Genomic DNA, 25,785 nt, shown 5'->3' with positions numbered 1-25,785 from the left:
ACTGAGAGAAATGCATTTATCAAAATTTATTTAAATATCTATTATATGACTACCTGGAAATGTATAAAATATTTACCAATTGGGCATGCAAATTTAAAATATTTTATTAACCTTAAAATTTTGTTTGTAATTGTCTTGCAAATATTTTAATTTTATTTTTAAAGCGTTTTTTGTTTTTGTATGAATCAAAATTGTTTGAAACTTTGCGCTTTTGTTTCAAACTTTAACACTCATACGCACTGTTGTCGTTTCTCGTTCTTATATTCACATAAATTACCTTGCTTCTTGATACCATTATGCTGTACAAAAGCCAAATCAAATTTTTAATGGGTTTTTGGACGTTGTGCATTGCCCTTAAATTGTATTACTCATACGCACTGTTACCCTTGCTCATATACATTGTTCATGTGTATTTCAACCTTCATTAAAAAAAATAATCCAAACAATAAATAATATTAAAATGAAAGTATGATTTCAAGAAGATTAAAAAGGGACAATATTACGTAAGTAAATAGGTATTTGGCTATTTGTGAAAAAGACCACTACCAAATTTAACTTAAGTTTATTTTTCAAACACTACATAAAATCATTTTGAAGAATATCATTTATATCAGAAACAACTGACCAATTTCCCTCATAATTTTTCTGCGTGTACTGCTGGTGGCAGAAGTGCTCTCACTCTCTGTCGAAAAAAAAGAGAGCGCGCATGCGCTGTGAGAGCGGCGCTTAGTGCAACACGTTTATACGTGGCGCCAAAACGCGAAAATCATGCCAAAAAACAAAATCCAAAAATATTTAATTATGATATATGGATTTTTTTAATGATGTTTTTATTTAAGTTGACCGTTTCAGCGCGATATTGTAATGTTTAATATAAAGGTCAAGCAATACATTTATGCACAGATCAATTAATAGACAAAATAATATATTTTCAAAGAAACTACATAGCGTGGGGCAAAAAAAGTTGAAGTACACTTTGCACTGAAACTTCATATAAAATGTTGGTTAACTTGTTTTGCCCACTGTATTTTTGTGTTATTTCAAAATTTAAATTTCAAATTTATTTTCTGTACTTTAAAAAAATATGTTTGTATTTATTTATAATCCTTACCGTTAATTTTGGGAGGTGCGGATCGGAACGGAAGCTCGTCGTCATTTGATGTCGTTATCTTAAATCGGAGTGCGGCTTTTCGGCTGAGCCCTATATGCATGTTAAATAGTTGTAATCATGATCGATTGCCAACGGTGGGCTGTTTAAGCCTCAGATTGCGATAAGAGTCCAATTCTCATGTCCAAGTCGCATGTGAATAACGGGCGCGAATCGATAAGCCCCGATAATATTCGATGATATAGACAAGGCCCCAGATAAAACCGCACACACAGTTTGTTTAAATATGTTTTTGTCACTTTAATGAGTAGATTTCAATTAATGTTCTGTCTCCTTTTCATCATAATCATCATCTTCGTCTATATGAAATCGTTAAATAATGAAAGTGCATACATATATATTTATTATTTTATTTCTTTTTGCTTAACCCATCTGGTTTTGTTTTCGTATGAATGCATAAATTTTGATAACAATTTTTCATATTCCTTTGCTTATTTAAACGTTTAACTCGTCTTCGTTTTGTAATGTAAATGCATTTTTTAACAACAATTTCGTGGCTTGTCTAAGTTATACAAAAAAAAAATCTTTATTCGAAAACGATTAAAAAAAGTATTGAGAACAAGTATCGGAAATTGGAAACGCAACTTATGTGTACATGCATATACATATAGATTTGTATATCTGAATATATATTTATCCTCACATAAATGTATTGGGGAAATTATTGTACAATTTATTAAGATCTTGCTTGGATTCGTCATTATGTCTATATATCGTATATGTTTCGAGTGCATTTTGTGCTTCACCACTTTTGCTACCAAAAAAAAAAATACAAAAAAGTTATCGATTACGTTATTCCCTTTTGGGGTTTCATGGGGCTCTGAAATTCTTTCGATAAACTCGTACAGTTCTCCTAACCCGCTTCGCACGTTTTCAATGCTGTTTACGTATTGTATAATTTACCTATAAGTTTTCCTTAATTTGCATTAATATTAATTTAAATTTTATTTGCTTAATTTTGCTTCAATTCAATGAATGTCCGTTGTCCGCTAAGTTCAATAAAGTATTTAGGAATTTCAAAGGCTAGCTAGTGGGTGTGGTTTCTATTTTTCAATTTTTCGTATGACAGTTTGTGAAAGGATGTCTCTTTAGGGACACGACTTTTTTTTGAAGCTAGTTTATAGATCGTATTCGTATCATGATGTTTGGGGCGCATAAACCGAACGGGGTCACCAAACAGCGGTTCGCTCAACCGGTTACCCCCAAAACAAAAACAAAGGAGGAACTTCTCTTATGGCAAGTGTGTGTGTGCTGGCAGTTTGTTGGCTATATAATAATATTCATGTATATTTAATAACAAACTCGATTAAAAGTTCAAAAACTTTTAGCGAAGTCTCCTTTGCTTCGCAAAAAAAAAAATTGTCAAAATCAATTTTTTTCGAATACTGTAATCTAGTTTAGACTTATGTATTTACAACACACCCAGTAAATCGGGGCCGACTAACTAACTAACGCTTCGAACTCAACTAAAGGCTACATATGAATCAGGCTAATTTTTGCGTATGACCAACTGAAAACGATTACAACTCGTTCATAGATCGTTTGAATGACGTGTCTCATTTTGAGACTCCTACAGATATGGGTCGAAATCGGGAGGATGGTGCTACATAGAGATATAGATCTCCACAACACACACACACGCACGCAGCTATATGGAAACGGATACAGACACAGACACAGACACCGATATAGATAAAGACTATGTGACTTAGCCTAGGGATTCTGGATTCTGGATTGTGGATTCTGGTTTCTGTTTTCTGTTTTTTTCTCGATTTGTCTGAGCTAGTTAACAAACTACACACAAATACACCGACTTACAGCTAGAGAATCCGATCGGATGTCCAACGCCCATCGACCACACACATATAACACTTTATCCGAGAGATCACATATAGTAAAATTGCCAGCGAAAAGTTTCTAGGGAAAACGATCGACCTTCTCCTCCATCCGTCAGGATTGCTATATAGAGTGAGTGTTGTAATTGTTGCTATCAAAAAAATTACCCTAACCATGTACATTCATGAGCTATAAAGTACCGAGTATCGTATGCATATTATCATATGTTTTAAGTGTTTGCTTTTGTTTTGTATTTGTATATTCCATATAGAGTTTTTCTCTTGGTTTGTTTTGTAAGCTAATCGAGTCGAAAGGTAATACGCATCATTGTTCCTCGGCTTTTGCACGTATAACAACCACTCTGCTTGAGGTACATTAAGGATATAGGCCAGGAGGACACGCTGGCCCTTAGTTTAGTGACTCGACTTACACAGATAGAGATAGATTACCGGCTTAGCTACCCTGAAGATCTATAAAGAACTGATCCCGAACGTTGAGTTTACTTTCTGTCGGGAAACTTGCGATTACGAGGAGTAGATCCATTATCGCGGCGTGGAAACTCCTCGTGTTGGGTCTGAAATTGTTAAGTGGATAAAAATTAGGAAAGTATTCGAAAATATCAATGGCTTATGGCTTATGTGGAATAGTATTTGTTATAAAAAAATACCTATTTTTGGTATATGTTTTTCTCATAATCAAAACCTTTGATTGCTTTGGCTTTACTTACCCGGGAATTGGAGGAGACACCCTTGCCACTGTGACGTACTAGAGGCGCCTGTTCTTCGTCCCCATAAATTCTGCAAAGATTCAACGAGCTCTTGGTGACTTGATGGCATATTGTACTTTTGCGACCACTCACCTGCCCTCCGCGGAAGTGTCGGGATCGAGTAGTGGTAACATATCCTCGCCCTGCTGCAGTAGCTCCACGGAGGCCAGGGACTCACTGCCCGTGCCCGTGCCTGTGCCCGTTCCAGTGCCCGTCTCCGTGCTGGACTCTCCTGCTCCGGCCGTTGCTGTCGAGGATTCCCCACGCTCCGCCTCGTGACACTCGCACTGGCAGTCCTCCGGCTTCACATAGTTGTAGTGCAACTTATCGCCTCCCTCCGGACTCGTTTTGGTTGACTGCTGTTGCTGCTGCTGATGATGGTGGTGATGATGATGATGGTGGCCGGTTGCGGAACCGGATGCGGAACCGGATGCGGAGCGATGACCACTACCACAGGCGGAGGAGAAACTGGTGGTAGCCATGGCCACCACGCTGCTCGTCAACGTCTCCTTGGGCAAGGTGGTGATCCGCTTGGCCGGCTTCCTCTTCTCGGGTATGTTCTCGAAATCGATCCAATGACCCGAGAGTTTTCGTTGGGTTGAGGCCTTTGGCTTGGGCTCCTCCAAATTCGCTGAAGAGGGAGCTGATTGAGCTGGTGGTGTGACGACGGGTAGCAGCTGTTTGGCAGAGTCCTTGCGCTCCAGATTGTTATTGGCCCGCAAGCCCTCTTCGGCGAACTCGAACCAGGACTTGCCACTGGTGTTGGAAACACGACGCGGCGACTTGGAGTTCTGGATGCGCTCCTTGCCGATGGACTCCTTGCGCGGCAAACTGATCCTCAGTTTTTCCCCACGCACAGGAGCTCCTGCGGCAGTTCCGGCCACTGCCGCACCGCCAATGCCCATGGCTAGTGCCCCATCGAGCTCCTGATGACCACCACCTGGAGTCACTTCCTGCGGCGTCATGATCCCCGTACAGTACTCCTCGAGATGCGAGGGATTCAGCGGCGTGGTGGACCGTGGCCTGTCCACCGGACAGGTCTTCAGCTCCATATTGGCCCGTTCCCGCATGGGTATTATGGGCACACCCTGGGCCCGCTCCTCGGGCAGCGTGGTGGGTATGTAGGGCAGCTCGTCCTCGAAGGACTCCTGGGACACCAGGCCCGTGCTCTCGTGCTCCTCGATCACGCACACGTTGCGCGGAAAGTTGTGATGCCGCCGGCCCGCCTCTCCGCCCGCCGGCACTGCCGTGGTCACCGACGAGCTGCCCGCCATATCCGAATCCCTTTCACTCTCCGACGATTCCACGGGCTCGTGCTCATCCGTTGACTGCGAATGGCGACGTTCGGCTGGCGGGGAGGTGAGCATGGGATCCGGAGTCGTTGAGGTCAGAGGATCGTGATGGGCAGTGGTTGCCGGATCCCTTAACGATGGCTCCTTATAGGAAGTGCTGTAGGAAGTGCCCAGTGGCTCATTGATGGAGGTGGTGACTGGAGCACCCGTGTAGGAAGTGGAAGCGGGTGGAGTGAACGCTGGAGCTGCAGTGTTTGTGGGAGTGGTGGCAGAGCTCGCTGGCTGCTTGGATTGACATTGACCCATTTGAACCATTGGCGTTGGTGTGGGCGTGGTGGGCGTGGCAGTACCAGAACTGTAGCTAGTGGTTTCACCTAAAAAAAAAGGATCTTTATTAAGTCGAAGTAACAGGAAAAACAGAAATCTGTAGAGATTTAAAAATCAACTATATATTTTACTTTCATTACTGAATAATTGTGAAACAATAGTGACTTTGGATCTCTGGCGGTTTCTGTGACCTGGGCTTATCCACTTACGTCTTGATTCTGGGACACTTTGTCGCTTTGGCTTCCTGGGAATGGTTGTCACCTGACCACCTGGCAACTCGGCCTTTCGTGAAATCTCCGCCTCCGTGAGATTCTCGTGCAGCTTGCGGCGCACATCGAAATTCTCCAAGTAACGCGAGTGTCGCAGATCTGCCGGAGCAGCCTCGTCCTCCGAACTGGGCCGCGACTTGTGCTTGGCGCGCATAACCACCGTGCCGGCCATGACTCCACCACCCTGCTCCTCCTCCGAACTGCAAACGCCCCGCGGCGGCGGCGGTGGTGGTCCTGCGGCGCCGGTGCTCTCCATCCTCCGAATCACGGTGCCCTGGCGCTGCAACCCATCCGCTGCCTCCGATCCGGAGTGCTCCATCTGCTCGGACAGCTGGCTGGACTGGCTCTCGGTCTTCGAAATACTAAACTGGGTGGAGAAGAGCTGCTCCTGGCTGCCGGAGCCCAAGCGAGTGGCGAACAGCAGACGCCTGCGCTCCTTCGCAGCGGCGGCGGCGGCCAAGTCCAAGTCCGGATTGGGATGGGCATTGACGGTGGCCACCGTGTGCACCAGCCGCGGCTCGCACGCACTCTGGGTGCTCTCCACCGACGGCAGTCGCTGCTGCTGGGCCAGATTGGCCGCCCGGGCACTGACCACCGAGCCCACCGAATCGGCCGTCGTCTCCTGCGAGTCCTGCGAACTGTGCCGCTGCACCTCCAGGCTCCAGTTCGTCGGCTCAGCCTGTAGCACCATCATTTGCTCACCACTCCCATTCCCATTCCCACTGCCATTGCCATTGCCATTTCCTTCACCCGGTTCCATGGGTGGATCCTCCTGGCTGGGCAGCGATTGAATAGCATCCAGATCCGGGCGCTGGGCCACCCTCCGCTGGGCCACCGGACGCAGGGCAGCCGCTGCGGCCGCCAACTGGGTGGCCGTGATGATCTGGGTGCCGGCTGGCGCGGCGGCAGTGGGCGCTGCTCGGTGGGTGGGCAGTGGGCTGGGGTCCATGCTGGCCTGGGCGGCGTGGGTCAACTGCTGGATGCCCTGCAGCAGGGTGCGAGCCTCGCGCTCCTCCGGCGGCGTGTGCAGTGGTATGTGGATCACCCCCTCCACCGGCTCATCGTAGTAGCGCAGTCGACTGCCGGGTCGCGATCCGGCTGGGGTGCGACTGCGATTGGTGGTGTTGGTGTTGGACCCCGATGATCCGGGAGCAGGTGGTGGTGGCGGCGGCACTGGCTCCGCACTACACTCTATGGGCGAGGAGCTCTTGCTGCTCTGGCTGCCCCGCTTGCCGGGCCTGAAGATGGCCAACACCGACTTCTGCTTGCTGGGCGTTACGTTCTGGGAGCCACCACCACCACCACCACCACCGCCTCCACTTCGCTCGCCACCCAATCCGCCCGAGGCCGTGGCGGGTCGCTCTTTACTTTTGCTACGCGAGCGAGCCGTTTCCCTGGGCGAATCCGGTGAGTCCTTGCCCAAACGGAAGAGGGAGCTGAAGGAGCTCTTGCGGGAAACGGTGCCTCCGCCAGCACCTCCAGTTGCGGGTGAGGGTGAACGGCTGGTCAATCGCTTGCCCGGCTTGGGACTGGCCGTGGGGGTCAGGCGATGGATATCCTCGATGGGACCACCTGTTGCCTGTTGCAGACTGAGGGAGGCGGGCTTGGAGTAGACCGGTGCCAGCTGGTTGGGTGCCTCCACCACGCGCTCATTGGAGGCTATACCCTTGTCACTGTACATGTGATCCGGCCGCAGATTAATCCGTATGTACTCCGTGCCGCTGGCCGTCTTGCCCACAACCATTTGACCCGGACTCTTGTTGCCCCTACGTTGGGCGCCAATTGTCTGTTTCATCTTCGGCACGTCCTTCTCTATCCGATCCTGGCCATTGGCCATCTGTCTGCTCCGGCCGCGACTCGAGGTGCTCGCCGAGCCGGAGCCCGTTGGCGCGGGGGGCAGTACCTTGATGCCCTCGGCCAGAACAGCCTGGGTGGGATCATGTTTGCGGGCCAAGAGCAGTTGCTCGAGCAGGGCCGCATTGGCAGCCACCGTGCCGGCACCTGGCATTCCCTCTGCCCGACTGTGGCCCGAACTGGCCGCGGTGGAGGCACCACTACCACCAGCACCAGCACCAGCACCACCTCCACCGCCACCACTGGCACCGCCCAGCTCCACCGGCTTGGGGCCACAGAACGAGGTCTCCAGCAGCATGCGATGCGGCGAGGGGGAACGCGAGACACCCGATATCGCCGAGAGGCGACTCACCGCCGATCCCTGACTGCCCACACTCGAGATGCGACTGGTGCGACCCGAGATGCAGAGCAACGCAGCCACCTCCGAGCTGGCCGAATCCTTGCGCTGGTGCTGCTGCAGGTAACTCTGGTGGTCGTCGAACTTGAAGATGTGCGGCGACGAGCGCTTGGCCTGCAAACAAAGAGTGAAGTCTGTCAGAGGATGCAGTGGCACAATAACAAGATGAAAACCCTGTCACTTCAACTTAATGTAACACCAAACCCCCCCGTTAACGTGTGTATCCGTGGTTCATAATCTTGACGTGGAATTTCAAACGCTGAAGTAAGCAATAAACCAGAAAAGTGGAACACTACATTATGAGAATGAAACATTATTTGAAACCCAAGAGGACTGGGGATTTTCATTTAAAATGTTGGCAACAAATTGTGACAGAGGTATTTACAATGTAAAAACGTATATTGAATACCTTCTGAAGTGACAATAAAAGGATTTAACAAAATACAAAAAATCTAGTAGATTAAGGATTATGGTTAACTATCTTGTCATAGAATAAGATTCAGTAAAATAAACCACTACAGTAAGAGTAAACATAATTGTCTAGTGTTGGTATTTATATGTTTTATACAAATCGAGTAACCAGGAAATGTATTTATATATGTTGCAATAGGTTTAACTTCTAGATTAAAATATATGGTTTGAGCTATGTGACTCAATAAATATATAAAATGAGAAATACGACATTCCAAGATAGATGTTAGCTTAAATCTCACAGAAGATCTAAAGTCAAAAAGATGAAAAGGAAAGTGCACAAAATGAAGGCGAGTGCTTTACCCATTTTCTGCACTAATTTTCGTTCAGTGTACACCTAAGTAGAGGAAATAGAGGCGGAGGACACTGGTCCGCTGGCAATCATGGGATTCCATTCGGCTCCACGTCAATCGCCGCTCTTCAATCTGGACTTCTGGACTCACTACCCGCGGCTGCCAATCAACCAAGGCAAACAGAACGAGAGAACAAAGGCGAGGAGTGCCGGTGGAAAATGAAGAAGGGAAAACAGCGGATTGGAGATAGAACTGCATTTCGCTTGCCATTGGGAAATGACCGGTGTTCGACAGGTTTTCAGGTTTTTTTTTTGACTTGCTACCTAAGTTATTGACATTGGTTTCTTTGTCGCTGGCTTTCGTTAGTTAATTAAATTTTTCCAGTGGAAATACGGTTTCATATATTAAACTATCATATATGCAAATGTATGTAAACATTCTGATTCATGTTTTAAATTCAGTTACCTAAATTTCTATATTTAACGTTGCTAAAACATATTTTCTAAGCCCCTTAAAATAGGGTTATATCGTCAATATTTACTTTTAATTTTATTTAAAGGTATGGTTTAAAAGCATATTTTTAAGTGGCTCTAAACATCTAAAATGAGTTTAATATCGACATTATTTTATTTGCAAAACACTTTAGCAATGACCTTCAGTTAATTACAGTTTTCCTTGGGGCCAATTAAGGCAGTCACGCTTCCAACTAATCAATTGTAACTTTTTGCAATTAACCACGAGCCTCACCTTACCTCACCTCACCGCATCTCGACCACTTTCTGCCAGCAATTGATAAGTTTGAACGCCTCGCCGGCTGACAGAGTTACTCATTTCGCCCGGGAAAAAGGAAAAACTGGCCTGGGATGGGATGGGATGGGATGGCTGTTAATAATTTCCACAAACTTTTCGCCCCGCCGAGTGCAGGAATAAACTTTTGCCAAACAATCGCAACTGTGGGGAAATTGAGGCTGCAGTAGGGGAAAATGGCAATGGACTTGCGTTTTTGTTGGGTGGTTACACTTGTCAGCTGTCACTCGGTGCTTACTCGTCCATCCGCCATCCACCATCCCCCATCCACCATCCGCCATCCACCATTCACCATCGCCAACCCGGTCATTTCCGTTGATGTTGATGTTGATGTTGATGTTGATGGCACTACTGCACTACTGCTGCTGCACTTCCCAGCCACTCGAATGCAATTTTGCATTATTAATTCAACTTGCGATGCGGTTACTGTCTGCCATCCGGCTGCCTTTGCCATCGCCATCGCCATCGCCATTGCCGGCCCGTCATCCTCTGACCCCGACCCTCGACCCCCAAGAAGCGAACAAAACCCTTTCCGACCCCATCAAAGTTATGCCCATCCGCTTGTTAAATAGGAAATGTCGATGCAACTTGAAAAAATAACGAGCTTCCCCGTCGCAAATGTGTTTAAAATAAAACGTATTTATTTTTTTAGAGAAAAGTAGGTATTGAGTGGCATAAACGTATATTGTAATATCTAAAGAGGGTTTAAATCAATTATTGGGGTTTCAGAGAGAATGCTATAAGTTAGTTTCTTGCTTAGTTATAAGTGTCTAAATTAAAACAGTTTTACAAATTGTTATGTAACATTTTCTAAGGATATTTATGTGTTAGGAAATAAGACAGCCTGGCTTATTCGATAATGATAGTTTATCGATGCTGTTACTGTTTTATATATCGTGTGATATTCAAATTGGCAATTTAAAGTTTTTAATTAAAATTACTTGATAGGTAGCCTAATCATTGAAAATGTTTGTAGTCTTTCTGTTTTATCAAGTGAAATTGTTGTCAGTAATCGTGTTTTTGTTATCGAATTTGTTGTATCTACTTGATCTGTTGTCATCGAAATGTTTGTGAAATATCGTGGGCATTTCGATAGTTTATCGATGCTGCTCTTTTAAGGTTTTTGCCCCGATTGGTGGCAGATCCCCGCTCACCTGCTGCTGCTGCTGCTGGATCCGCTCCTGCTCCTCCTTCTTCTGCTCGGGATCCATGAAGTACAGCTCCTCGGTGGAGCTGCGCAGCTCGAGGGCACCCTCCTCCCGAAAGCCAAGGCCAATCGTTTCCTGTAGGGTGCCAGTTCCGACCTTCAGAGCATTAGTTCAACCACATAAACCAGCCAGTACACACACACATCGAGTCGATTGTCCATTGTCGAACGGTTCGTTATGTCAGAGCGATAGTTTGTTTGTTTTCGGTTCGATTCGATTCGATTTGGTTTGAATTTGTTTTGTTTTGGTTTTTTTTTTTTAATTTGGTTTATTCGTTCGGGGATTAGGCAAAGGGTCAGGTGTGGATGTGGATATGGATATGGATGTGGTTGGGGGTTAAGAAGCATGCATGGTGGTTAAGGTAGTGGAGCAAAAAGTCGAAAACAGAAACGAAATCAACAAATCAACAGCCAATTTGTGTGCAGGATTCGATTTGCGGTTCGTTTGGGATTTTTGTTTTTCGATAGGTAGGTTTGGATGTGAGTTATAGGTCAGGAGGTGTTGTTTTTGTTTTTGTTTTGGTTTTAGTTTTGGAGAAGGTAGGTGGAGAGTGTGTGTGCAAAGGGTAGCGAGCGCATCACAGAGTGTTACAGACAGAGAAAGAGACAGATGTACACATATACATATATATACGATGATATACAAATCGATTAAAATGGTTAAGGCACGATTGATTAATGTTTGAATGGAATAAGCGACAAAACAGATACACGAATTCAAAAGAAGCAATCAAGAGCAAAGTACAAAATAATTAGCGCCAGATGATGCCTCCTTACCATCACCTTAAACCTAACCCACCCACAAGCGATGGAAAGGTATCAATTTGTTTACCTTCATTTGGGGCATAAGGTATAACTTTGTGAAGGACAAAAGGCTAAAATAGAAATTATCGATGAATTTCTTTGTTGGGCTTTGTTTTTCTAAAATAAGATTTCATATACTGGAGACTTAGGTAAATGTGTCTTGAAAATTGACTTAAAAACCCATTTGTGTTGAAGTTTTTAATTAAATTTAAATATAAACTTGAAGCTTTATAAATTTCTGAGACATTTAATTTTTAATCTTTACATTAACATTTAATTTCTTATTTCAATTGGATTTGGATTGTGTGAATAATTAACATTATTCAATTTTGAATGATCTTACACCTTGTAACTGTTATTTGACTGGAAGCCATTGCTTCATTTCAACAAAAAATTTCTATTAGTTACCTTACCCTTAAGTATATATTTTATGGCCCATATACCTTATGCCCCATCTGAAGTGAGTATGGAAAATCGGTGCACTCACCTGGTCGAATACATTTTCCGGACTGCTTTCCCGGCTGTCCTCCTCGTGATGCGACGAACTGGAGGCGCGACTAAGCTCGATGCGGGGCGTTGAGGGCGTGGTCAGGGTGGCAGCGCCGCGGTAGCTGGCACCACCCCCCACCCCTGCACCGCCTGGACCACCGGGCCCCGAGTGGGCGGTGGGTGGCAGGGGCTGACCGCCCTCGCTGCTGCTCACCAAAGTGGTGGTCACCGTTGTCGTCGCCGTTTTTAGGGGCGGCGGTCGCTGTTTCGCCTGGACAATTGTTGCCGAGCAAGTGGCCGATGAAACCGATGACGAGGAGGATGAGGAGGCGGATGCTGCGGATGTTGCGGATGCTGCGGATGCTGCGGAAGCGGGTCCAGATGCAACGGCTATGCTGGGTGCTTCTATGCCGCCGGCGGTTCTATTCCGATTGGCCGTCGTCGACATCGTTGTCTGGTTTCGCACACTTTGCTCCATCATCTGAAAAAATTAAGAAAAAAGAGTCTTTATATATTAAAAAGTCAACAAAAAGTCAAAAGTTGTAAATTAGTTTTAACTATCCTAGAAACCAATCATCTGAAAAATTATATTGCCTACCCAAAAGGCGCATTGACGGATTTTCATCAAAACTTCTAAATAGTTTTCTTAATATAAAAGTTCGAAAGCAAAAGAAATCACTACCATCTTACTTATATGAATATTTATTAAACATAAAAGTTTTCTTGAATTTCAAATATCCTTTGGCCAATTAAAATATGTCAAATACAGCATCGGAAATAGCTACCATCTGATAAATGCAAATATTTATTAAACATAAAAGTTTTCTCGAATTTTGAAGATCCTTTGACAATGTTAAGTATGTCGAAAACAGCAGAAATACGCACTGTCCAAAAGCATTGCAGCAATATATTTGCAAAACTATTCAAACTGTTTTGCAATCTAGTTGCAAGACCACTCGAAAGTTTGTACTCTAGGTGCAAACTGTAGTCTAATGGTGTGTATAGAAAGACAGAGTGTCGAATTATTGGGAACACAAAGTCCCAATTTTGTTACATAGTCGTTTGTCTGGTTTTTTTGGTTACCTGTTTAATTGGAAAAAAATGAGATTGCAACATGAAGATGCTTATCTGTGCACTGCATTTACATTGCAAATATGAAATCTAATTGTTTATCGCAGGGATGTCAAGGGACCCTACACTGGGTTATGGAAAACCCTGGGGAAAACGAAATAGAATAGAAAACTTCTAGTTTGTTTCCATTGGGGGCTAACTCGGCCACCCACTATAATCTCCTCTCGGATTGCATTTCACAAATTGAAATCAAACGCTTTTCACACAGTTTTCCCCATATATTCTCTACATGACGAGCTGCCCGCGGCGTTTTCTCTGCGGATTTTCCCCCTTTCCGTTTCTCACTCTAGCCTTATTCCCACATGTGATTTTTAAATGAAACGATGATTTGCTCTGTCTACCCGGTTCTCATGGCCTTGTGTGGTCTCGCAATTGTTTCGCAGAGGCGATTATAATTAAAGGGTTTTGCGTTGGACGTCGAATTTGCTTTGGGGAAAACAACACCCAAAACACGGGCATCTGGCCGAAGTCCCAGGAACTCAATGCGGCACGTTGCCTCCTGGCAATATTTCCGGTAATGAATGAGCACGATAAACACCCATGACAAACGGGTATTTATTTCACAAATTATTCAGAACACTTTACCTTGAAGATGTATTTGTTTTCTAAGCAGTCATCTTTGTTAGTGATTTGTACTTTTTTATTTATGACATATGATAGATGGGTATTATCTATTTTTGTAGGTTTCCAATTAAATTTTATCCCTAGAAAGCAACTAACAGATTCCTAGTGACCAAAACCACGTATATCTAAACATTATTATTGAAACTTTGTACTTTTCATGTAGAAAACTTATTTCTTTGGTATTTTACTTAAAGAAAATGATAATTTCTTCTCTCAGCTGACAGTTTCCCCTTTGTCACTTTTGAAGTATCCGCACAAATTCATTTAAAATACTCAAAATCGGAGGTACGAGATAATAACTTTGCGCCACGGAGCGACTTTATGAGTCCCCTTTTCATGTCCGGGGTCCAAAGTCTTTGGCTAACACCATTAGCGGGCTTTAAGTTTTCAAGTTGTGTGGGTGGGTGGCTGGAGCAACAGACAAGAGGACTCTCACAGTTTTTTTCTGGGATGCTGCACTCGCATTAAAAGCGCTCAAGGAGAAAGAAATCCTTTCACACGCAAAAAGTGCGGACGGGCATGTTGATAAAGAGCGGTGCAGACGGGGAGATATATATGTAGATATACAGTTGGGGGACGGGGGAGAGGTATGGAATATGGGATATGGGATATGCACATGTCGTGAATGGCATGATTGACACATGGCGCCTTTATACATAGGGTGGTATCGTTTATTGTCCCTGCGGGACCTTGGGGCACAAATTAATTTAAAGTTGACTCTGGCAGCTATGCAACGTTTTCCGAAATTGAAGGCACAGGGCGTGCTGTGCGTGAACTGGGGGCTTTCACTGCTTAGAAACACAGAAACATCGATAAATCTGTAAGCTTCGATACATCCTGCTAAGCTCCTAAGCACCAAAACTACCTAAAAATAAGGAAACTTCATAATTACCTTTTGAAAATGTTTTTAGGTCTGTAATAAGGATCACATCCTAACTCTTTAAAGTTCCCGTTACCCTTATGAGCATTAGTACTATCGTTCTAACATTATTTCATAAAAAAATACTTCAGATAAACCCGAAAAACTAAATGAACTCTGTAACTTTCTGATAAACGCTTAAGACCCGTAAGTACAAAATAAAATTATTAAAATTACCCAAAACCTATAACACCGTATTTTTATGATATTTCCTAGATCCCATAGAGATCCCGTAATCCCAAACAAATCTCGTATCCTCTTGAAAGCCATGAGACTTTTATAATACTTGAAAAGGCATAGCCTATGCCCGAAAAACTTCCCAAAACTCCAAAACACCCGAAAAAATACGCCGAAACCCCCTTCCCCAAAAATGTCTGGCCTTTTGTTTTTGTGGTGTACAGAAAAGAAAATAACGTATATTCCTTCATTTCTTTTTTGGTAGGCAAAGGCAGGATATGTGTGCAAGTGTTTTGGGACAAATCGTAACATAATTCTAGCCATAAGAATAGGAGCATGAAACAAGATGGGGCGAAAGAGGAGGAGAATAAAACCAGAGAGAGACAGAGAGAGAGAGAGAAGAGGCTGTGACACAAACGTGTGATTAAATTAATTAAAATTTAAATAAAAAGCAACTTAAGGAGAAGAGAGAGAGCAAGAACGAAGGAAGGGGAGGGAGGTTAGGCTGAATGAGGATAAGAGAGAGCCGCATGCCTTGCTTTCTGTTTATTGTTCACACGCACACACACTTACCGCGGTCCGAAAAAGTCCTCTCCACGTGTGCGTGTATGTGTATTACTGGTCCTTATTAATTTTGCATCAATTTGCACAACAACAAAAAAAGAGAACGGTGGAACGATAAATGCCAGCAAGTGTGATTTCTGCTCCTTTTTTTATCTTTTTTAGATTTAATTCTTAGGCTGCTCAATCCAGCTAACTGCTTTCGGCTGTCTCTGTCTAAAGTCTGGCTGGCACACACACACGCACGCGAGCTCTCTCTCGCTTCGCAGGACGACCTCCGTTTACCGTTAGACCGCACGCACGCAGCGCCAGCGTCGAACTGCCCCGAAAAGTATGCTAACGTTAAATGTGAATGGGAATGCGACGAAAGCTTTGCCGTTTTCGCTTTTCCTTTGCTTTACCTCGCTCTCTCTCTCTATCTCTCTAGTTTCAATTCGGCATGCATGGCCGAAAGCTTCGAAGAAAGAGAGGAGAAGGGGGAGAGAGAGAGAAAGGCCGTAAAGCTCTAAGGACTCAGCTGTGGCGCCTGCGAAGCTTCAAGAGTCAACTAGCCATGTGCGCGTGTGGGTGCGACTGCGACAGGGAATACAGCGGCGGGCAATTAAATAGCTGCACTCCGCTCAATAAATACTATTACAAGGCATAAAAAACTGGATATAATTTGTTTGATAAGTTTTTCGTTTATTTTGTGGCGTCAAGCAATATATTAAAGATTTTAAAGCAGCTTGATAAAGAAAATCAAACAACAAATAAGTATCCGATGGGATAAGTAATGGGCTCTAGAAGTCTAAGCCATCAACAACTCGAAAACGTGCGTAATTTAAAAATGGGTCAAAGTATTTACCAAAGTTAAATAAAAATAAATAAAATATCTGTTAAGTAATTAAACTTTAAGCTTCCAGTTGTAGATAGAGAGGTGTAGTTTATTTATTTATTTATTAAACTTCTTTATTCCCTTGCTCTATCCCTTTTTCCCGCACTGTGTTCCTCTTTCCCCTCTTTCCCCTCTTTCCCTCTCCTAATGCTTTATCATGTCTCGTCCTTCGTCCCCATTGCCGCTGGCTAAATAACATTATTTGGAGCACTTCGCATTTGAGGCGGATGCGTGCCAAAATAATTTCCAACGCATGCCGAACGCAGGGGCTTTTCAGTCACCGATCTGCGAGGCGCGTGTCACGGATATAGCTTACCAATTTTCATTGTTGTTTTCGGCGTTTCTGATGTTGTGCCGTTAAGGTTCATTTTGTTTATTAGCCACAAGCGTTTGGCCTGCCTGCCTTTTAAGTGGCCATTTGCATGATTGCGGCACACAGCCCCCAACCTTTGAGCCCCCAAACCCCCAATCCCCACCCCCTATGGCCACCCCCTATTGCCACCCCCATTTATACACCCATATTTTTTGGAGAGCGGAAAGCTCTAGCCAAGCTTACAGCACCCAGGAATGCTTTAGTTGATTTCATGTTTTGGTTAATTAATTTAAGCCCTGCATTATGTGCATGTGACATGAGCCAGTAACAGTTACTATTACAGTGGTTGCTCCCCACGTGGGTCGACCAACAAAAATCTGTCTCCAAAAGTTATTTTTACAAAATTTTGTTATGATCCGGTGAAGAAAAGAAGAAAGGTTGCTTCACAGTAATTTAATATTTAAGTTCACGGAAAAGAGATTTTCTAACTCAATTTAAAATTTTTTAAATTATTTGGTACAAATTTTTACCTCTGCAATACATATTTTTATAATTTCTTAACAAGTGTTTTTAGTTTATTGACATTGCTACTTCCTCTATAATTTTAAATTTTGAATTATTTTTTTTTTTAAATTACCATTATTTGAACTTGCTTGAACTCGCAGAAGGGGGCCCACTGTATATTGATGTGGTGTGTTAGGTAAATAGGCTAAAGGACTCACCGCCACATGGCCAGGATGCTGTTGCTCCTGCTGGTGTTGGCTCTGCTGCTGTGCATTTGTCGTGGCATTGTCCTCGAATGACTTTTCGAAGGATGCAATTGGCGCTGGGCCAAGTCGTTTCTGCCGGCGCGCATCCATTCCGTAACCGTTTTCCTCGGCGCTACTTTATCAGCCAGCAGCACGGCATGGAATATCCTTTAAATGGAGCACCAGCTAAGGAAGAGAAAAAATAACGAAGGGACACACATTAGAAGGCCATTGGCACGATTTCTCTCTTCGCGTGGCTTTTCATAATTGCCTGGGGCAACAATAATTCACTAGCAAAAATCGCCTCTACCAACTGTGAAATAAGACATTTTTTTTAAACTATTGAGCCTTTTAAAAAAAAATTTTTTTTAATAAAAATTAAAGCGAATATAGTTTTTAATTAAAACCTTGAGTTCTTATAATTATTATTTTATTAAGTCTGTTTATTTTGGTAAATAAATTAAAATTTTTGGGGCACTATCAAAACTTTTTGCGATCTCTATTTATGGTTTTGAATGTTAAGAAATATATTTTTAAATTAGCGATTCAAGATGATACACCGATTTTGTGCAGTGCAGGAACAACTATAGCAAAACGGTCGCAATCACATATCACTTGGCTTTTACTGTTGGTCGCGTTGGGCCCCATCAATCATTGGGGAATCATTTGGAAAAAATAAGGAAAACTAAATATATATGAGGCAATACGTGTCTGCACTGCCGGCGAATTATTTGCCAGTGCGAGCGAGCGAGATAGATGCGGAGAAAGAGAAGGAGAAAGAGGGATGGAGATGGAGATGGAAATGGGGGGGTGAAAGGGGATTATTCCGTGTCAACAGTTCATTGAACCGCGTGGCAGCCGCAAACGAACCGGAAGTGAAATAATAACATCAACAATTGATGAATATTTAAAGACATGGCCAGCCAGGGTTGTCATGTAGTTCTAGAAAATGCGCCATTAAATAAACAGCGCTATTATTGTTACAATGGTCATCGGCACGTTTCAATTTCGTGTTGCACATTATTTCGATTAAAGCTTAGATCCAAAATAAATAAAATCAAGTCAACATAAACAGAGTTGCCACAAAACTATGTCTAGTGATCCTATAACCCCAAACTTCAAATTCCCAGATAACTTATTATGGAAAACAACATCACTTTATAATAAATCTAATACAAATAAATACAAACTTTCATTACATTAACCATTCGATACCAAGTTGTAACCTTCAGATTTACAACCTCATAAATGTAGCCTTATAACGAGCTCACATTTTATGACGTTTCTTTTCGAACATTTTATCTTAATATTTTCAAACAATAGTTAAATCCGTATCGAAACCAAATTGTGTCACTCAGATGACGCAGACCCAAAGTAAATATCAACAAAAATCCATTTTGCACCCCAGATTGCTGGCCCAATGACTTCATTGAATCTCTGTTGTTTCCCTGGCACAAAATGTGTCGAAACCCCAAACCCCTATAAAAACCAATAAGAGTTTAAATATATTTATGCCGAAGAGACTGCTATTTTTAGTAACTAAGGAACAGGAATTTGTTATTTCTAATTTTCCAATTGCTACCTTTCATTTTAATACACTAAAGACAATATTTCCTTTTCGCCCTCGATTTTCTGGTTCCAAAATAAAAAAAACACAAAAAATAGGACATAAAACTCGAGCATCCTTGAACCACATATATATACATGCACACATCCTGACGCAAACATGATTATTGCAGCTGGCTGGTAGTATAAAGTTTTTTTTTCTTTTTATTTTCGAGCTGGTGTATGGGAACTTTTATTCTGCAGTTTGTTCTGGTTATTGGGGCAGTGAAAAAAAATATATGGGGGAGTGGTTCTATAGGGGATGCATATTGATTGGGGAGCTACGGGCTGAAATGAATTCGGTGCATTATTCATCGCAATGTATATATCGTGCAATATACACAGAAGCTGGGATGCGAATTAGAAAAAGAATAGTTTGATGTTTGTCTAAGCAAATGTTTGAGAACGGCTTCAATTGAAAATTCCTCGTTCACACAATCCCTGAATTATTTACGACAACTTTCGGATACTGACTAAATAAACGCAGCTATAAAACCTTGATTTAAGCAACGAAAAGGTATTTCATAGGATTTTACAATGCTAAAGTCTAGAGAAAAATGTTTTTAACAGAGTTATTAGGAAGTTATTAATTGTAAACCACATTTTTACCAATAAAGGTTTAATTGAACTTAAATTTAACTTTAGTTTGCTCTTCCTGATCCCCAAACCCCCAATGGCTCTCGGTATTTATAACTACTGCTTGCCATTGGTTTGGCAATGCGATTAAAGCCATTTTAACCCCAAACACGAACACACAAATACCCAAACCCACTCCAATGTTGACGTAGTTTTTAATAAACTTGTCAGCGCCCTTTTCCGCAATCACCCAACGACCACCCACTCCCACCCACTGCCACTTCCACCGCCCGCGACAGCCTTGAACCCCACCCACCGCCATATTTGACCTTCTGCAGGCGCAGTTCTAAATTTAAAACGTTTAGCGGCAATTTTTCGTAATTTGCCCATAGATCCAGGGGCAATGAATACAAATGAGTGCACTCATCAGTGTCAAGTTGTGATGAAATGTAGAAAAGCTAAGGCCAAGTATGAATAAGTCGTCTGATTTTGAAAGGATTATACTCGCAAATATATCTTTATGAATACATGACCTGAGTGCATGTACATGCAAAAATGAATTCAAATATAAAACTAATTAATTAGTAACCATTCACAATGCAAATACGGTGTAATTTCATTCAATAAATTCACCCAAAAGAATTTTTTTTAGAACTAGCAAAATCAAACACCATCACAATTAAATCCAATTAAATATAAATAAAAATAATTGTAATGCTGTCCATAATCATACTAAACAAAATTAAATTCCGCTCAAAAGGCGCGTAAACAAATTCAGAATATAAACAAATGCATGCATAAATTATTTTCCAATACTGTTAACAAAGTTTTTCCCTTTTGTGAGAAACCAAATGTAATGCTGTGTTTGAGTTCATTTTTGCGTTGCAAAGTTTCCCATATTTAAGCCAAACAACATAACATGTTCCTCTATTAGTTGCACTGTATGAAAAACATTTACTGTACTTGAAGTTTTTTTAATTAATAAGAACACTATGTTCACTCTATTAGTTTCACGTTCGAATAAATTTTATGATTTCTTAAAAACTAAAATGGAAATCTGATTTTCGTTAATTAGTTTTCTATACAAATTAAATAAAAACCTAATTTCGCCGAAGTATTGGTTCGATTTCCGTCTTTTGCGCATAAATTATTATGTTTTTGATTCAACAAAAATATATTAATAATGTTCATGATAAAATTATTAAACAGTAGGCTTACAGGTTTTTTTTTAATTACTTATAATTAACGCTTACGAAAGATTCACTAAACAATGAAATTATTAGATTTGTAAGTATTATAAATGGAAATATGGTGGCTTAATAATTGCTTTGAGTAACTAATTTACCCATCATTATTAATTAATTAGGTTAATGGTAAAATTTTCCCCAATTGTGTGATTAAAATTTCCCTTAGGCGGCAAACAATCGGCCCCGAAAAGAGGCCAAAACTTTGTGTAATCTCGTGAAACCCTCTTTTTTGGATCACTCCCACTTTAAAATACTTAATGGCCTTTAACTCAGGCATTTCTTTCCCAGATGGAGCATCGAAAATCGATGGAAACAGCGCCAGAAAGTGGAGCTGGAGTCGTAAAGGCGACAAGGATGTCAGTATAAGCGCACAACTTTGGCAAACAGCTTAAAGAACCGTTCCCTGGCGATATATATATGCACATATAAGACTCTTCACGACCCTCACTTTTCCACCACTTTTCCACCAACCAACCCATCCACATTTTCCTCTTTTCAGGAAAACTTTGCTGCTGCTTGAGCTGAACTATGAAAAGAAAAATTGGAGTAAAAAAACAGAACTTTGTCTGGCCGAACATTAAATAAACATTTACAAATCTTTGCAGCATAAAGGACCCCCGACTTTGATTTTATTAACTTAAGCCGTTGTCTTTACTTGTCAAACTAAAGAGTTCCTGCCATTTGTGTATTTTTTTTTTCTGTTATCAATATTCTGCTAACAAGCCACTAAAAAAAAAAATAATGTTTAGGCTTAACAAGAATTTAAAAACTTTAAAGTTATAAGCCTATGCCATCAACTTGACTAAGGTCAAACAACAAGTCTTTATTAGGCTTGGTTTTATTACCACTTAGCAAATATGGAAAATTTTATTTTCTCTTTAACAATAATATATTTATTTGGATGACAAAATATAAAGACCATAAAAACAAAAACGATTTTTAAAACATATTCCCTTTTACTATGTACAAAGTCTTGTACCCATTTAATATACACATTTACCCATTTAATGTTTCCATCATTAAGCATAGTATTAATACCAATTAATATATTTGGAATACAAACCAGAAAACATTTTTATTTAATTAGGTTCACTATTATGACACATAAACAAACCAACTAAAATAGAATACCAAGAACGCAAACATGTAGCTTTTTACTTTGATATTTAAACACTTTGCCCAGTTTGATAAAGTTTTAATCTCTAGTTGTAGGGGTTGTGGTTTTCCCTCTATAAGGCTTTTCTTCTTTCATATTGTTCCCCATTCTTTTACCATTTTTCTTCGCCCTCTTTGAATTGGCAACTTCGGCTGAAAATGGCTCATGGCCTGCGGCCAAAGGCAATAGGCAAAAGCCTTTAGACACATTGCCCCCAATGACATTGGTGGCCCAGGGGGGTGGGGCGGCGTCTCTTTCGGGTGGATGGGGGTCACAGGGGTGGTGCGGGAGGTCACAGGGGTGGAGACGCTGGGCGACGTCGCCGCTGTCGTCGCTGGCAGAATTTCCCATTGCGAGCGGCGGGAGGCGCTCAGCAGGCGGCAAAAGCATTTCATTGACCTCATAAATTGTCCAAGAAGAGGCGAAAAAAAGGGGACACGGAGGGGCAGTGGGGTTGGCGGCACCGCAAGCCCCAAAAAACGGCATCTAAAAGACGGCGTCGGCCATTTAGTGTCGGCTGCACAGAAAACAATTGTTAACACTTATCATTACCTGACTAAAAAACAAAATTCGAACTTATAAAAATATATATTTAAATTTTAAGTATTGCATCTGAAGTGGAAAAATTTAACCGCACACTTCCTTTTTTAATTCAATTTTTACGTTATAATTTATAAATCATAAAATGCGCAATGAACTAAATCCAGCTTGAAGGACCAACGTTTTTCGATACGGAAAGAAACTTATATCAAAGCTTTTATTAAAATTGTTTACTATGTATGAGTATTGTTTTAAACATCAAGACGACATTTTATTTCTCTGCCTGCAAAAACCAAACTAAAATTACAACAGCAAGAAAGTTATTAATGCATGCTCGTTGCTCATCGTTCCAAGCTAAACTGTTTGTCATGGAGGGTGAGGGTCTATGGTTGGATGGTTACATAGTTGAATAGTGGGTGGTAGAGATTAAAAGAACTGAAGAAAAACCAGACGTTCGATGTTCAATGGGCGTGCATATATGTATGAAAGGATGTGGGCCCTGAGGTAAAAGGAAAGCCAGACCAAAGGAAAGAGCTGGCTGGTCAGGAATAAACAAGAGATGGGCAAACTGTGTGCCTAAAGTCAGACAGGTGACGGTGGATGGGATTGTGACCATTATAATTGCAAAAAAATAATAAAACCCAAATCTAACTGAATTCTTACACAGTTTTCTGTTGGATGCATTTGCTACTTTTGAGAATTCAGATTATACCATTTTTTAATTAAGATCTACTACCATTTATGACCCACTGTGCGGCTTGCATCAGTTTTCCGATGCTTATCAGCGACGGAAGACTGAGGCAGACAGGCGGAGGCGAGAAGCAGAAACAGCAAAATGGAAACAAAACCCTGGCTTTGATCGCTGGCTTTTGATAAGCGTCAATGACACAGACAGCTCAAAGGATATGGCCAGGAGCTGGGGTAAGGACCCTCTTGTCGCTGCTGGCAGTGAATCAGATTTCGCCACTCTCTCTTTCATTATGCATTTTACATTGTGCATTGTAACAAAGTTGAGCTGACTCATACAAACTTGTCGCAGGGAATTTGGGCCAACTGAAAAAGGGGCTGCAAAACAGGTGATTGTTCTTTGTCTAGCCCCAAAGTGGAGCACCCACGATGCTGACCAGGCACCCCCCCAACCACCCCCATTCAGTCAACAATGCACTCAACAAAAAACATTGGCTTAAAACTACTTAGCTATCATCAGTAACAATTGGCTGAAAGTGATCTTGTTTGGCTTGATCTGCTAGCTGACTTTGGAATTATATCAAAATCGCTCAACATTGAATCCGGCTCGAAGGACCAAAGTGAAGGCAAACAAAACAAAGATTACTTTTTGAATAGCTAAGCTATTTGAAGAACACTCCCGATGAAAAAACTATCTCCAATCTGATTTCAAATTTGTGAGATAATATAAAGAATCATTTAATATATTGCTTAAGTGTTTTAATGATTGTATTCTTTTTTTTCTCCGTGTGACAAATGCGATTAGACCTCTTTCACTGCATACTTTCAGGCAGTCGCAGGAAAATGACTTCTCGAAAGGCAAAAGCCAAAAGCAATAATGTGAAAGAAACGAGAATTCGAGTGGGGGCACCGAGCGAAGAGAATTAGCATGCAATAACAATGAAGGAGGTGTGGGTGTGGGTGTGGGTTCTGCTCGGCTTGGAATGGGGGTATGGAAAGGGGGTCTCCAAAAAGGGGGCGTGAGGTTGTCGGGCTGGGCATGACTAATATGGGTCTTTCGCCTCTCGTTCTTCGCCGAGGTTAAAGTCTTTTGGGGGTAGTTAAAAGCCGTCGGTCCTCCGCGTTTTTATTCGTATTTCCCCGTTTGTTGCTGTAATAGTGTAATGGCGTGCCGACTGGCGGCAGCCTGTAGGTGTTAAGTAATGGCACACATGAACAGTGGGTTAAAAGGGGGTGGCATTAGGGCTATTGGCTGAGGTCGCCAATTATCGTGGACTGCCACAACACCTATGGGATAAGCCAAAAAAATGTAATGGTAATTAAGAACATATTGGAAATCGAGCTTTGCTTGTTTCGATTTAACTAAAATACTTTCCCATTATTTATATTTGATTTTGGTATGACAAGTTAGGGAGTTTAAATGATATTATCCTATACAACAATTTGAAATCTTGGTCAAACAAGAATGACCAGCACATACAAGTTTGAAAGTATTCAATGAATACTAGCAGCTACTAAAATATTTAAGCCTACGTTTTCGCGAGCTAATATAATATTAAGGGTTGTTAAAACTTTTCAGGACCTTTTCCTTTAACCATTGCTTAAATATTTAAAAGAAATTAATTCATAAAATTGAAATAAATTGAATCGCATACTTTCCTTTCCTTTAAATCAAAGCTTTTATGTACATAAGCTCAACTAATAATAAAACAAAATAATATATAGGTTTATTTATATATATAGCTCTAAAGGACCAAGCAATTGGAATAAACGAACATGTGTAGTTAAAGCTTAACCCTCGCCTTTCTTTGCACTCTCATTTATTATTTTCGCCAAAAGTCGCCCCATAGAAAGAAGTTCCCTTGGATTTTTTATGGCCGTCGCCTGGTAACAGGCTGTGCAGTCATGAATTCCACCTTACATAATTGAACAAGCATTCGAGCCGGAACAAGGATATAACTGGCAGGACTGCCATGCAAAATAGTTAGATGTAGGTATGCACAAGCAACAGCTAAAAAGTCGCTTACCGACTGCAGGCGAAATTCATTGCATACCTCCCGGAGTACGGAATACGGAGTCTGGAAGCCAGAGATGAAAATCCGTAAAATTGGTTCACTTGCCGGGTGTTTTTCACTCGCAAAAAAAAAGCAAACAAAATACAATGTAGCTGCTCACAAACGCATTCGGAGAAAACTCTTTAGTTGGAAATTGTAGGCTTTTACGCGGTTAGCTGTTCCAGCGATTTTCCAAGCCCTTTTGTCGCTTTCTGTTCTATTCGCCCTCGAATTTAAGCCAAATTCGATTAGACGCGATAACCGTTCTCGGCGCCAAACGAACGCCGACTGAACTTATCAGTCACTCAACTGAACAGCGACCCGGCCAACAACTACAGCTGCAAATCCCTATACATTCACACAGTGTGTGTGTGTGTGTGGGTGTGTGTGTTGGTGTTGCGACGACAACGAGCATGCAACAACAAAACATGTTGGACTCTCACACACACAAAGGCAAGTACAGTAGAAGCTGGCCAAGAAGTCAGTTTTCAAGTCAAACACCCTTATATATTGTTAGTAGTTAATTAATTAATTTTTTATACATATTGCGAAGGGGTTACATACCAAAAAAATCAAATTATATTTATAAGCC

General features: G+C 41.9%; 1 protein-coding gene across 6 annotated transcripts; it reads right to left on the bottom strand.

Moving 5' to 3' along the window:
- Positions 1 to 1,406: 1,406 nt before the first annotated feature.
- Positions 1,407 to 25,458, bottom strand: LOC128264966 (serine-rich adhesin for platelets). Of its 6 annotated transcripts, XM_053000712.1 has the most exons (9): positions 25,315 to 25,458; positions 25,167 to 25,217; positions 17,302 to 17,514; positions 11,979 to 12,461; positions 10,635 to 10,784; positions 5,599 to 8,023; positions 3,864 to 5,436; positions 3,732 to 3,801; positions 1,407 to 3,578 (listed from the first exon to the last, which is right to left on the bottom strand). In XM_053000712.1, the coding sequence occupies exons 3-9, from the start codon at positions 17,437 to 17,439 to the stop codon at positions 3,504 to 3,506; spliced, it is 4,914 nt and encodes a 1,637-aa protein (XP_052856672.1). In that variant the 5' UTR covers positions 17,440 to 17,514; positions 25,167 to 25,217; positions 25,315 to 25,458; the 3' UTR covers positions 1,407 to 3,503. The 6 variants fall into 6 exon arrangements, with proteins under 6 accessions (XP_052856672.1, XP_052856670.1, XP_052856673.1 ...); XM_053000710.1 differs by having other exon boundaries at positions 25,167 to 25,458; XM_053000713.1 differs by having other exon boundaries at positions 10,635 to 10,763; positions 25,167 to 25,458.
- Positions 25,459 to 25,785: the final 327 nt, after the last annotated feature.

This window comes from Drosophila gunungcola, unplaced genomic scaffold (genome assembly GCF_025200985.1).
Source record: "Drosophila gunungcola strain Sukarami unplaced genomic scaffold, Dgunungcola_SK_2 000086F, whole genome shotgun sequence".
Classification (NCBI taxonomy): domain Eukaryota; kingdom Metazoa; phylum Arthropoda; class Insecta; order Diptera; family Drosophilidae; genus Drosophila; species Drosophila gunungcola.
Note: the sequence above shows the minus strand (reverse complement) of the source record. Positions and strands in the feature narration are given on the sequence as shown.

Coding starts and splice junctions, on each gene's coding strand:
- LOC128264966 (XM_053000710.1), bottom strand. CDS start 17,439: ATGGATGCGCGCCGGCAGAAACGACTTGGCCCAGCGCCAATTGCATCC. Junction 12,462..17,301: donor AGCATCCTGGCCATGTGGCG/GTGAGTCCTTTA, acceptor TAATTTTTTCAG/ATGATGGAGCAAAGTGTGCG. Junction 8,024..10,634: donor TCCAGCAGCAGCAGCAGCAG/GTGAGCGGGGAT, acceptor CTTTGTTTGCAG/GCCAAGCGCTCGTCGCCGCA.